The sequence below is a fragment of the Schistocerca gregaria genome, chromosome 4, assembly GCF_023897955.1.
Source record: "Schistocerca gregaria isolate iqSchGreg1 chromosome 4, iqSchGreg1.2, whole genome shotgun sequence".
NCBI classification, from domain to species: domain Eukaryota; kingdom Metazoa; phylum Arthropoda; class Insecta; order Orthoptera; family Acrididae; genus Schistocerca; species Schistocerca gregaria.
The window spans coordinates 63,581,226-63,596,258 of NC_064923.1; the positions used below are offsets into that span (position 1 = coordinate 63,581,226).

The 15,033-nt window shown below is 42.5% G+C and overlaps 1 protein-coding gene across 1 annotated transcript in view; it reads right to left on the minus strand.

Moving 5' to 3' along the window:
* Positions 1–2,494: 2,494 nt before the first annotated feature.
* Positions 2,495–15,033, minus strand: part of LOC126267104 (zwei Ig domain protein zig-8-like) — a 437,751-nt gene continuing 425,212 nt past the window's right edge. The window contains exon 6 of the mRNA XM_049972001.1: positions 2,495–3,474. Within this exon, the coding sequence (XP_049827958.1) occupies positions 3,362–3,474 (113 nt within the window). The 3' untranslated portion in view covers positions 2,495–3,361. The remainder of the gene's footprint in view (positions 3,475–15,033) is intronic.

Consider the following 15,033-nt stretch of genomic DNA (forward strand, 5'->3'; position numbering starts at 1 on the left):
AAGGGGAAACAACCACCTACACATTCGACATATTATGTCCCATATCATCAACACGTTCCCCGAAGATAGACGTGTCAGTAGAGTCCTCTGACCGTCAAGGTTCCTGGACTTAACATCGTGTGATGCTGACAAATCTAGCACAATAGACGCCCTTAAACCAAACATAACTAGAGAAATTAACAACATCATGACTGCAAAGTTACAGCGTGTGGCTGATAACGTTATTACACGAAGTCAGCGATGCCTGGATGCCTGTGGCCATCACTTCCAGTATCTCTTATAAACAGGCAACTACAAATTTTTAATGTTACCATTATCATTTCTTTGGAATACATTACGGGAAAGGCAGTGATCAATGTCTTACAGATATTTACTATTAAAAAGAAGTCTTGATCACGATTTATTTATCAAGGTGACCGGTTCGAACCACTACTGTGGTCATCTTCAGACCATTGAGTACGAACCTCTTTCTGTTGGAGTAGTGATTCTCCGACAGAAAGAGGTTCCTACACAATGGTCTTTCTGTTGGAGTAGTGATTCTCCGACAGAAAGAGGTTCCTACACAATGGTCTGAAGATGACCGCCGTAGTGGTTGAAACCGGTCACCTTGATAAATAAATCGTGACCAAGACTGTTTTTAATAGTAAAAATTATCTTTTCCGTTTTAGTCAGTTCACTGTTACTTGAGTCTCGGGCGTGAGGTATACAGGTTCTTTGTGGCGGACACTTTATTTGGTCTTTAGACGAAACGTAGTTATGAACTGATGTGGAGAACTGTTTTCTGCCCTTCGGTATGGACCTAGGATAATTAGAGGAGAAAGGTAAAGTAGTATGCTCACTGGCGATAACAGTCTCAATGAAAATGAAATGATCGTATGGCAGTATTGGCCGGGATGTCCCATTCGGTTTCGGCTGCCGAGTGCAAGTCTTATTTCATTCGGCGCCACATTGGGTGACTTACGGCCGATGATGATGATGAAATGACGACGAGGACAACACAAAAACCAGTCCATATGCGGAGCAAATCTCCGACCCGGCCGGGAATCGAACCCGGTCCCAGTGCATAGGAGATAAACACGTTACCACCCAGCTAATCAGTTTTGTGCTTGGTTTGTTTGAGTAAGTTGCGGGACTGAACCTGCTACATTGGATTAAACGAATTCGAAATTGCGAATAGGACAACGGTCACCTGTTGAATGGAATGACAACAATGAAAATCCGTTCGGGGCTAGAACACAGATTTCCCGCTTATCACAAGCACGCGTGTCCAATAGCGCTTTGGATCGTAATCAGAAAAACACAGGCACGACAGTATCGTATGCTGCATTAGGTGCCTGAGAACAGTACTTAGAAGTGGTATTTTAGTGAGGATTCTCTTAATTCATGGAATTGCCTGAGTATATTTTTGTTGCTCTGACTTTTGCAAATGATCATACAGTCTGATCAGGATGTGGATGTGGCGCGCATGTCAGCATTTTTACTAATTACACCAGTCGTCAAGTCACGTGCCCCTATACTGTTGATAAAGTGCAGAAGCGTTTTAGTTGGCTAATATGTATTTGGCACCCTGAAAAGCTGTTCACCTAGACGAGCTCTGCTGGCCAGTAAATAGTAGCATTAGAGCCAAAACGTTAAACAATCACAGCTGTACTCAAAGTTCATGGAGAATTAACTTAACACTATAGGCGAGATTAAGAGAACGTCCTTGCCGCAGTGATAACGGCGGTTCTCGTCAGATCACCGAAGTTAAGCACTGTCGGACTGGGCTAGCACTTGGATGGGTGATCATCCAGTCTTCCAAACGCTGTTGGCAAGCGGAATCCACTCAGCTATTGTGAGGCAAACTGAGGAGCTACCTGATTGAGTAGCAGCTCCGGTCTCGGGAACTGACATACGGTCAGGTGAGCGGTGTGCCGTCCGAGGCCTGTTCGGACGGAGTTATAGCCGAGATTAATAGAAAGGGATTTAATAGCACTGAACTGCTGTGCTGCATGTGTTTGATACCGATACTGCTAGAGCCACTGGCAAAAATTTCTACACATTGACAAGTTTGCATCATATTAGAGTAAAACAAACTTTAGAAATTTTTTGAAAAAGAGAACAAACGTGCCACGGGTAGTCGAATGGAATATGGGAAACCATCTCACGAGACCCAGACAAAACAAACTTCGTAAGACTGGCGAACTACTCAGCGTTAAGCCTTTTTTTGTAAAGTTATGTAAGCAGAGTCCGAGAGGTGTAAGGGTAGTGTCTTTACCACGATGTGAAAATGAATTTAGCCAATGGAATATGACAAGTACAACATTTCACTTACCTTATTTCAAATGTCAATCTTCCTCATAAAGAAATATGAATACAATATAAAAACGATGGAAAGTCACACGACCATGAAACAGACAGAGATAACGATCAGTATGTAGTTCTATTCGTCTTTGCCTGGACGTTATCTTACAGATGTTTTCAACTTCGGAAATGGATAGAAAAAAGCACTGGATCTGATGAGGTATTGATAGGGTAATTTCTTTTTAATTTCTGTCCAAGAAAAATAGTTCACAAGTACATTATTCAAGCAACAGGTTTCGTTTTTCAGAAAATACTTTGGCAAGTACTGTTATATAATCCAATGACAACATCCATCGATAATGCTACTGGAATGGTTTTCATTGAATTCGATGTTATAGACTCATAAATACCAACTCATCGTATAATTTAAAGGAGAATAACATTAAATTAGTTGTCAGGTATTGTATTAAAACTATTTCACAATAGAGATATATTACATCCACGAATAATTTGAAAAACACAACAGTCCAACATTCACAATGATTTGAAATTATAGTCGTCCTTGTGATGACACCAAAAAGGTACGCTGAAACACGATGAATCGGTTCACTCGAAACGAAGTGCGTGGCAGTCTCGTACGGATAACTTCACTTGACTCTCTTGACACTCACTCACCGATTAGCAGGTAAATACCTACACTGGCGTAAGTTGCCCATCAGTAATACGCTGGTCGGTCACTGTGTTACAACGATGCAATGACGACCAAGCAACTACTCCGGTCCGCGGTATGGTTACCGTTCATAGCAAAGAGCTTCCCAAAGATACGTGTATTTACAGAGACGAGTCGTCTGAATGGCACTGTCACCTAGGCCAAATCTATCCCACACACCACAGGTGACCCTCCAGCCTCACCACACACTAGAAAGTCTCCCACCGAGTAAAACGTACAGAAAGAGGTTGGCCAGACTGCGCCAGTGGCGATTGTCCACGGCGGTGTTGCCGACGCGAGTCCGGCGGCGCCCCAGGCGACGGCAGCGCCCGCGGTGACGCACAGCAGGTGTTCCTCTGGGTGGACCACTCAGCTGCAGGCCAGCAGCAGCAGGAGGGCGCCTCCCGCTGCCAGCGTCGACGCGGCCGGACCAGAGTGGAGCCCCCGCTGGCCGCCGTGCTGCATGGCTGCCGGGTGTTCACCTGCAACCGAGATCACCACCCGTCTCAGCTTCCGTCACCTGTTAACTTATCCGTCTACTGGCTGGCAATCCTGACACTTTGTAGGTATTCATTTTGCCCATTTTCTTTTCGAACTGAACCAAAAGGTGAAGTGCGTTTGTAGAATAGTGTGTTTGGTGGTGGAGTGTTTATTGCTGTCAGACGTAGTTTGATTTGTAACGAAACTGAAGTAGATAGTTCGTGTGAAATAGTATGGGTACAAGCATAGTGAATGCATTATTGTGGCCAAGATAGGTACAAAGCCCACGCCTACTACAGTAGTACAAGTTTATATGACAACTAGCTCTGCAGATGACGAAGAAATTGAAGTAATGTATGATGAAATAAAAGAAATTCTTCAGGTTGTGAACGGAGACGAATATTTCATTGTCATGGGTGACTGAAATTCGGCCGTAGGAAAAGGGAGAGAAGGAAACGTAGTAGGTCTATATGGATTGGGGGTAAGAAGCAAAAAAAGGAAGCCGCCTAGTAGAATTTTGCACAGAGCACAACTTCATTATAGCTAACACTTGGTTCAAGAATCATGAAAGAAGGTTGTATACATGGAAGAACCCTTGAGATATTAAAAGGTATCGAGTAGAATGTGTAATGGTAAGACAGAGATTTAGCAACTAGGTTTTAAATTGTAAGACATTACCAGGGGCAGATGTGGATTATGACCACAATCTATTGGTTATGACCTATTCATTAACACTGAAGAAATTGCAAAAAGATGGGAATTTAAGGAGATGGAACCTGGATAATCTGACTAAACCAGAGGTTGTATAGAGTTTCAAGGAGAGCATAAGGGAACAATTGACAAGAATGGGGGAAAGAAATACTGTAGAAGAAGAATGGGTAGCTTTGAGCAACGAAGTAGTGAAGGCTGCAGAGGATCAAGTAGGTAAAAAGACGAGGGCTAGTAGAACTGCTTGGGTGACAGAAGAAAAACTGAATTTAATTGATGAAAGGAGAGAGTTTAATAGTGCAGTAAATGAAGCAGCCAAAAGGAATACAAACGTCTCCAAAATGAGATCGACAGGAAGGGCAAAATGGCTAAGCAGGCATGCCTAGAGGACAAATGTAAGCATGTAGAGGCTTATCTCACTAGGTTTAAGATAGATACATCCTACAGGAAAATTAAAGAGACCTTCAGAGAAAAGAGAACCACTTGTATGAATATCAAAAGCTCAGATTGAAACCCAGTTCTAAGGAAAGAAGGGAAAACAGAAAGGTGGACGGAGTATTAGGGGGTCTATACAAGGGCGATGTACATGAGGACAATATTATAGAAATGGAATAGGATGCTGATGAAGATGAAATGGGAGATATAATACTGCGTGCAGAGTTTGACAAAGCACTGAAAGACCTGAGTCGAAACAAGGCCTCGGGGGGTAGACAACATTCCATTAGAACTACTGACGGCATTGAGAGAGCCAGTCCTGACGAAAATCTACCATCTGGTGAGCAAGATGTATGGAACAGGCGAAATACCCTCAGACTTCAAGAAGAATATAATAATTTCAATCCCAAAGAAAGCAGGTGTTGACAAATGTGAAAATTATCGAACTATCAGTTTAATAAGTCACAGCTGCAAAATACTAACGTGGATTCTTTTCAGACGAATGGAAAAACTGGTAGAAGCCGACCTCGGGGAAGATCAGATTGGATTCCGTAGAAATGTTCGAGAGGCAATACTGACCCTACGACTTATCTTAGAATCTAGATTAAGGAAAGGCACACCTACGTTTCTAGCATTTATAGACTTAGAGGTAGCTTTTGACAATGTTGAGTGGAAAACGCTCTTTCAAATTCTGAAGGTGGTAGGGGTAAAATAAAGGGAGCGAAAGTCCATTTACAATTGGTACAGAAACCAGATGGCTGTTATAAGAGTCGAGGGACACGAATGGGAAGCAATGGTTGGGAAGGCATTGAGACAGGGTTGTAGCCTATTCCAGATGTTATTCAATCTGCATATTGAGCAAGCAGTAAAGGAAGTAAAGGAAAAATTTGTAGTAGGTATTGAAATCCATGGAGAAGAAATAAAAACTTTGAGGTCGCCGATGACATTGTACTTCTATCAGAGACAGCAAAGGACTTAGAAGAGCAGTTGAACGGAATGGACAGTGTCTTTAAAGGAGGGTATAAGATGAACACCAACAAAAGCAAAACGAGGATAATGGAATGTAGTCGAATTAAGTTGGGTGATGCTGAGGGAATTAGATTAGGAAATGAGACGCTTAAAGTAGTCAAGGAGTTTTGCCATTTGGGGAGCAAAATAACTGATGATTGTCGAAGTAGAGAGGATATAAAATGTTGGTTTGCAATGGCAAGGAACGCGTTTTTGAAGTTTGTTAATATCGCGAATGGTTTTAAATGTCAGGAAGTCATTTCTGAAAGTATTAGTATGCAGTGTAGCCCTGCATGAAAGTGAAACGTGGACGATAAATACTTTAAACAAGAAGAGAATAGAAGCTTTCGAAATGTGGTGCTACAGAAAAATGCTGAAGATTAGATGGGTAGACCACATAACTAATGAGAAGGTAGTGAATAGAATTGGGGAGAAGAGGAGCTTGTGGCACAACTTGACTAGAAGAAGGGATCGGTTGGTAGGACATGTTCTGAGACATCGAGGGGTTACCAATATAGTATCGGAGTGCAGCGTGGAGGGTAAAAATCGTAGAAGGAGCCCAAGAGATGAATACACTAAGCAGATTCAGAAGGATGTAGACTGCAGTGGGCACTGGGAGATAGAGCAAATTGCACACGAAAGAGTAGCATGGAGAGCTGCATCAAACCAGTCTCAGGACTGAAAACCACAACAACAACAACAATTGTGTTTGTAGAGTAATATTAAAAATTTGATTTCCGTGGACCATGCGTAGAAGTACTGAGTCGTGGCGCGGCTGGCACCAGTGTTCTCGAACTTAGAACGGCATCGCTGCCATCGATTACAGGGTTACCATCTTTGCCTTCCGCGATCCAGCCCGGTGGTCGGGTGGTTAACGGAGACAGAAAAGAGACAGCGGAGTGCATATTCACAGGGATGGAGGTGGCTTGTTAAAGGTTACCAAGAGGTCTGTGGTGCGAGGCCTGTACGCTATGGGCAGGGTCAGCGAGAGATCCCGCAAGTGACTTGATTGGAACTCGGGTTTGGTATCGCGGTGGTGCACTTTTGTGTTTTGGGGCATTTCTGCTGCGAGGGCATGTATTGGTTCTTGTTACTGGCCATTGAAATTGAGATGTGTCTGTGGTGTGACGGAGGAAATGAGTAATGCTCGCCGCTGTTGCATGTGAAAACTCTTCGTCTGCCTTGTGTCTCTGCAGGAAATTATGTGAACTAAATAGCTGATACCACAGCGATGTCTCGCTCTCACGCGTTGTTGAATATATTTCGGAATTACTTAATGGCGAAGATATGCCACGTGTAAAGACAATGAACCATTTTCTCCATACTAAGGTACTGTTTTATTCTGCTTAAGTCTGTGTCAGTTATCTGTTCATTTATTCGTACTTCTTTAGTTGCAGAAGTTATAGAAGTGTGTAAACAGACAGCTATGTGGAAAGGAGTGTAAAGTTGAAAGCCTTCCAATAAGTAAATACACTCGAACTCTGTATTACTTAAGTTGCCTTTCCATACCTGCACCTACCTTGGGTAATAACTGTTATTCGGTGGTTGTCATGGACCTGTAAGTAATTATTACACAAAAATGGTTGAAATGGCTCTGAGCAGTATGCGACTTAACTGCTGAGGTCATCAGTCCCCTCTGTACACAACCGACCTTACATCTCCAATTTGGTATAACCATAATAAAAAATTTTGTGTGTGATAATTGCCGGCCGTTGCGACCGCGATGTTCTAGACGCTACAATCTGGAACCACGCGACCGCTACCGTCGCAGTTTCGAATCCTGGCTCGGGTATGGATGTGTGTGATGTCCTTAGGTTAGTAAGGTTTAATTAGTTCTAATTTCTAGGGGACTGTTGACCTCAGCAGTGAAGTCCGATACAGGTCATTGCCATTTGAACCATTTGTTTTTAAGAAGATACAAATGACTCTGTATATGTTGCAGGTAACTGAAACTGACGTGTTCACGGGGGTCGCGTGTTGACAGGGTTTGTTAGTGCCCTTTATAGTACGGCACATTCGGCTATCCTCCTTCATTTCATTTGTCTCGCCTGTATTGTTACTACGGTTGTCGAGTTGAATTAGGACTTACTATTATCACCTTATATGTTGAAGTTAAGTATCTCCCTTGACAGGGCGCGAACCTTCGTGGATATAGTAGTGTTCTCATCTGTAAAGATTAATAGTGTTATTCATTTATTCTCGTCACATGTAAGATTATTTTGTTATATTTAGTGTCAGTAAAATGTGTTAGCGAGGTCCGAATTGAGAAGTTGTATTCTCCTCTTGCGGAAACAAATTTAAGTTATTTCATTTTTAAGTAGCTTTTAGATTCGTAAATTCTGCCTCCATGTTTGGTGTTTTTATGGCTTCCACGTTAATTAAAATTACAATAAAGCTAAATCTGGCAACGGGGGGTTTCGTGTATTTATTAGTTGCTAAGTAGATCCTAAGTTAAGTCTACGAATTCCTACCAAGAATTAAACTGGAATTTGTTTGCAATAACTACACGTTTGTTGTTTGAAACTGATAAACAATATTTTATTCAAAAAAATCTCCATTGCTATTTATAGATTTCCCCCATCTCTCCGGCAGGCTGTGAATGCCACGCCGAAGAGCAAACCAGTAGGCGAGCCGTTTTCGTACATTTTCAAACGTATTTGAGCATTGTTCAGCGATAGAGTATCCCAGAAATGCAAATAGATGATAATCGGAAGGGAGCCAAATCTTGAGAATAAGCAGCATGCCGTAGTACATCCGTACTCACCGCCTCGATCTTTTCCCTGCCCCGTCTTGCAATGTCATGGGGCGTTACCACAGAGCAATACGACTTAATATTGCCTTTTTCCACATTCCAGTCGGTTTTCAGGCAATGTTCGATTCAAATAGATAATTTGCTGTTGCTGACTATCAGTGCTAACGGTTGCAACAAGTTTTAGCACCGCATAATAGATGACACCCTTCTACTCCGTCCCCTCTATAGGTCTTAGAAGTACGTAACAGGAATTTCCGAACAATCTGTAGACCAATGAAGCATTGTCTTCTTCGCAAAGGGATTTGGTCTCGCTGTGGATGTGGATCGTTTGCCTGGTTTATGACGCTTGCGATTCTCAAAATATATCCACTCTGCGCTATGTGTCAGTATTTGTTGGAGAAACAACTTTCTTTTGTATCCGGCGAGCAGCACTTCCAAAGTAGTGTTTCGAATTGCTTGCTGTCTTTCATTCAGTTTATGCGGAACTCAATTTCCCACTTCTGCGCATTTCCCATAGCTTTAAACTCATGAGAAAGGGCTTTCTGCGTCCCATTCAATTGTTCCGCGAGTTTCTGTTGAGTTCCACGAGTTCCTTCATCCAATAAGGACTGCAATTCGTTGTCTTCGAACTTTTTCAGTGGCTTCCTGCGCTCGTCGATTCTCATGTTAGATCACCACTTTTGATTGTTTTAACCATTCGGAACAGTCTTTTCCCAAGAGCACGTTCGCCGAAAGCCTCGACAAACTTTCGATGCGATTTTGCAGCAGTTTTCTTCAAATGATAACAGAAAACCAATGCTGCCCGCTAATCGTAGTTCGAATGCACGATACTCGAGTTATTTATTGGTTTGAAACAGATACCCATACATGGAACCTGTGTTACTGCGTGTTGACATTCCTCGTCAGCAGTTACAGGAAGCTGATGGCACTGCACACGCGGTCTCACGGACCCTACACTGTCGGCTAGCACAATCTATGGGGAAATTCCAGTTCCGTACTTCCACACGCGGTATTCCTGATAACTCCTATGAAAGTGTGAAACAGTGGTATAAAGTTGATGGACTATATCTGTACAATGGACGCAGGTGCTTCACTTGCCTACAATGCGACTGTGTAAACATCTGTATTGCAACGCCTCTTCATTGGGCTATATATTGTTCGAAAATTGCTGTTACCAATTTTTAAGATCTATAGACAGGACAGAGTAGATAATAAATTGAAATGGAACCAATGTCTTGAAAAATACCGTCAGCTTCCTATAGCAATTCGAAAACAGGTTTTCTAGGTATATGTGGTACGGAGTAGTTATGAATGGAGGGAGGGGTGTTGCCTACGTCGGATTGGCTGATGTTATTTGACGTCTGTCCTACCACTCTGACCTGGTTCGAGCTTCGTTCAAGTGTCTGTGAGTGTTAAAGCAATGTCTGCAGAATACACCGACATGATCCTTTTTTATGGCGAATCTGAGGGTAATGTAATAGCTACCCGTCACCTTTATCAAGATCGTTATCCACAACGTCCGACTCCATCGAATACGCTGTTCGCCGCAATCACACAACGGCATCGAGATGGGATACCTTCACCGTCAGTAGGCGCGACTCTTTGGCTCCAACGAGACGCGGCGCACCCGAAATGGAAGAGGCCGCACTCTTTGTGAAAACTGAAAAAGTTTCTTTGCTTGTTTCTTTGGTTTTTAATGAGTGAAATTGTAGAAAATGTGATGTACTTGGTCACACCTATTAAATTACTTTTAAAAGTGGTCGCATTATCGACATGTTTTCAAATGGTTGTAAGTATGGATAAAGTAGGTTTCCTGACATGAGGTTCAATTCAAGGTTGTTGTAGTTGTTGTTGTGGTCTTCCGTCCTGAGACTGGTTTGATGTAGCTCTCCATGCTACTCTATCCTGTGCAAGCTTCTTCATCTCCCAGTACCTACTGCAACCTACATCCTTCTAAATCTGTTTAGTGTATTCATCTCTTGGTTTCCCTCTTCGATTTTTACATCCATGCTGCCCTCCAATACTAAATTGGTGATTCCTCGATGTCTCAGAACATGTCCTACCAACCGGTCCCTTCTTCTAGTCCAGTTGTGCCACAAGCTCCTCTTCCCCCCAATTCTACCCAATACCTCCTCATTAATTACGTTATCAACCCATCTAATCTTCAGCATTTTTTTTGTAGCACCACATTTCGAAAGCTTCTATTCTCTTCTTGTTTAAACTATTTATCGTCCACGTTTCACTTCCATACAGGGCTACACTCCATACAAATACTTTCAGAAATGACTTCCTGACATTTAAATCCATTCGCGATGTTAACAAACTTCAAAAACGCTTTCCTTGCCATTGCCAGCCAAGATTTTATATCCTCTCTACTTCGACAAATCATCAGTTAGTTTGCTCCCCAAATAGCAAAACTCCTTTACTACTTTAAGTGTGTCATTTCCTAATCTAATTCCCTCAGCATCACCCGACTTAATTCGACTACATTCCATTATCCTCGTTTTGCTTTTGTTGATGTTTATCTTATACCCTCCTTTAAAGATACTGTCCATTCCGTTCAACTGCTCATCCAAGTCCTTTGCTGTCTCTGACAGAATTACAATGTCATCGGCGAACGTCAAAGTTTTTATTTCTTCTCCATGGATTTTAATACCTACTCCAAATTTTTCTTTTACTTCCTTTACTGCTTGCTCAATATACAGATTGAATAACATCGGGGATAGGCTACAACCCTGTCTCACTGCCTTCCCAACCACTGCTCCCCTTTCGTGTCCCTCGACTCTTATAACTGCCATCTGGTTTCTGCACAAATTGTAAATGGACTTTCGCTCCCTGTGTTTTACCCCTGCCACCTTCAGAATTTGAAAGAACGTTTTCCAGTCAATATTGTCAAAAGCTTTCTCTAAATATACAAATGCTAGAAACGTAGGTTTGCCTTTCCTTAATCTTTCTTCTAAGTAAGTCGTAGGGTCAGTATTGCCTCACGTGTTCCAACATTTCTACGGAATCCAAACTTATCTTCCCCTAGGTCGGCTTCCATCACTTTTTCCATTCGTCTGTAAAGAAACTGAGTTAGTATTTTGCACCTGTGACTTATTAAAGTAATACTTTGGTAATTTTCACATCTGTCAACACCTGCTTTATTTGGGATTGGAATTATTAATTTCTTTTTGAAGTCTGAGGGTATTTCGCCTGTCTCACACATCTTACTCACCAGATGGTGGAGTTTTGTCAGGACTGGCTCTCTCAATGTTGTCAGTAATTCTAATGGAATGGTGTCTACTCCGGGGCCTTATTTCGACTCAGGTCTTTCAGTGCTCTGTCAAGCTCTTCTCGCAACATCATATCTCCCATTTCATCTTCATCTACATCCTCTTCCATTTCGATAATATTGTCCTCAAGTACATCGCCCTTGTATAGGCCCTCTATATACTCCTTCCAACTTTCTGAGATCCCTTCTTTGCTTAGAACTGTGTTTCCATCTGAGCTCTTGGTATTCATAAAAGTGGTTCTCTTTTCTCCAACGGTTTCTTTAATTTTCCTTTAGGCTGCATCTATCATACCCCTAGTGAAGTAAGCCTCTACATCCTTACATTTGAACTCTAGGCATCCCTGCTTAGCCATTTTGCACGTCCTGTCGATCTCATTTTTGAGACGTTTGTATTCCTTCTTGCCTGCTTCATTTACTGCATTTTTATATTTTTTCCTTTCATCAATTAAATACAATATTTCTTCTGTCACCCAAGGGTTTCTACTAGCCCTCGCCTTTTTACCTATTTGATCCTCTGCTGCCTTCGCTATATCATCCCTCAAAGCTACCCATTCTTCTTCTACTGTATTTCTTTCCCTCATTCCTGTTAATTGTTCCCTTATGCTCTCTCTGAAACTCTGTACAATCTCTGGTTCTTTCAGTTTATCCAGGTCCCATCTCCTTAAATTCCCCCCTTCTTGCAGTATTTTCAGTTTTAATCTACAGTTCATAACCAGTAGAATGTGGTCAGAGTCCACATCTGTCCCTGGAAATGTCTTACAATTAAAAACCTGGTTCCAAATCACTGTATTACTATTATATAATCTATCTGATACCTTTTAGTATATCCAGGGTGCTTCCATGTATACAACCTTCGCTCATGATTCTTAAACCAAGTGTTAGCTATGATTAAGTTGTGCTCTGTGCAAAATTCTACCATCCTACTGATGAATTACAGTCACCTATGACTATTAAATTTTCGTCTCCGTTTACAATCTGAATAATTTCTTTTATCTCATCATACGTTTCATCAGTTTCTTCGTCATCTGCAAAGCTAGTTGGCATATAAACTTGTACTACTGTAGTACGTGTGGGCTTCGTGTCTATCTTAGCCACAATAATGCGTTCACTATGCTGTTTGTAGTAGCTTACCCGTACACCTATTTTTTATTCATTATTAAACCCACTCTTGCATTACCCCTATTTGATTTTGTATTTATGACCCTGTATTCACCTGACCAAAAGTCTTGTTCCTCCTGCCACCGAATTTCACTAATTCCAACTATATCTCATTTTAACCTATCCATTTCCCTTCTTAAATTTTCTAACCTACCTGCCCGATTAAAGGATCTGACATTCCACGCTCCGATCCGTAGAATGCCAGTTTTCTTTCTCCTGATAACAACTTCCTCTTGAGTAGTCCCCGCCCTGAGTTCCGTATGGGGGACTATTTTACCTCCGGAATATTTTACCCAAGAGGACGCCATCATCAATGAATCATACAGTAAAGCTGCATGCCGTCGGGAAAAATTACGGCTGTAGTTTCCCCTTGCTTTCAGCCGTTCGCAGTACCAGTACAGCAAGGCCATTCTGGTTAATGTTACAAGGCCAGAACTGTCAATCATCCAGACTGTTGCCCCTGCAAGTACTGAAAAGGCTGAGATCTGCTGTTTCTGGTATCCAGGGAAATGCGATAGTTCATCCTCGTGCTCTAAAAAGCAGTACTGGACGATGCGAGCTGTGTGAATAGCTGCCCTGTCGTCTCGGAACACAGCTGCATCGTTGGGGAACAAGTATCGTACCATGGGATGGGTCTCATGAGCCAATATGGTCACGTAACCCTTGGCAGTAACGCCAATTTACAGAGTAGCAATGTGCCTCACGGAATACCAGGTGGCTGCTCATATCATCAGCGATATACCGCCGTGTTCTACACTTGGGACGTAACCTCGGCTGGAAGTTGAAAACAGACGGATCTGATCCAATGACGTTCCTCCATTGTTACATAGTCTACGTCTTGTGGCTAGGGTACCACGTTTTCCTGACAAGGACATACGCATTATCTATGAGTGATTCTGGATCTCCACCTCGACCTGCAAAACCCTGCTTATGGAGAAAACTACGTTTTACTTTAGTTTTGTGATGGTTCGGGTGACCGTCATTCAATTGCCCACGTTGTGAATTTCTGGATGATGTTTCTCTGCTTTCCCTGTATACGGTATAAATGAGCGATCGGTGCCTCTTGGGGCACCAAATACTTCGCCTACCTTGATTGTGGAAGCACCAGCCATACGAGCTCCAACAATTAGCTCAAGTTCGAATTCACTTAGCTCCAGAATAATGCACTCACAATTACACTAATTACACGCAGAATTGTTCTGATCACGTCCGACACTTGGCATCTATTGAAGACGTTGCGCAGGCACCGTTCGTGATAAACACAACAACGCAACCTGCAGGCTTTGCTATGATCTGCAGTTGAGTTAAAGAATGTATTACTTGCGATGTTTCCATGTTTTTGTCCGAGCTCTGTACCTTTTCGTGAACTGCGTATAAGTCCACATCACTGCTGCAGCACTTACCGCTGACTATACGACGTCTCTTTCTCCGCCTATGTATATTCTTCACATCGGAATCTTTCAATCGACAGCAAACTTGTCCCCGATTCTTCTAATTGTTACTCTCGGTGGCTGTGTGTTTGCAAATTCAACTGTTTCACATCGTTCAAGCTCACTCAAAATCTCTGGTTACCCGCGCGTGGGGGCGCGTGGTCCATGGCGCCTTGTCACGGTTCGCCCGGTTCCTCCCGTCTGAGGTTCGAGTCCTCCATCGGGCCTGGCTGCGTCTGTTTTCCTGAGCGTAAGTTAGTTTGAATTGTATTAAGTAGGCCTGCGCGGGATTAACCGAGCGGTCTCGGGCGCTGCAGTCATTGACAGTGCGGCCGGTCCTGGCGGAGGTTCGAGTCCTCCCTCGCGCATAGGTATGTGTGTTTAACCTTAGGATAATTCGGGTTAAGTAGTGCATAAGCTTAGGGACTGATGACCTTAGCAGTTAAGTCCCATAAGATTTCACACACATTTGAATTTTTTTGGTATTAAGTAGTGTGTCAGCCTAGGGGCCGATTACCTTAGCAGTTTAGTCCTACAGGAGCTTACAACAAATTTCAATCTGTTTTCCTGTAACACTTTAGCACTCACCTCCGTTACTCGAACGGTAACGGTATATTTTTTTCCAGTCACTAAACTTCCCGCTGTCTTCTGAATTGTTACTGCGAAAAAACTGTTCCTACCCGATTTAATTAAAGAGGCATTTAGTTTTGGAGGGAGTATACGTTGTTGTAGGATACACTTGTTATTTCAACAACGGCAACAAAAATATGGGAATGAAATTTAAAAAAAGTCACGC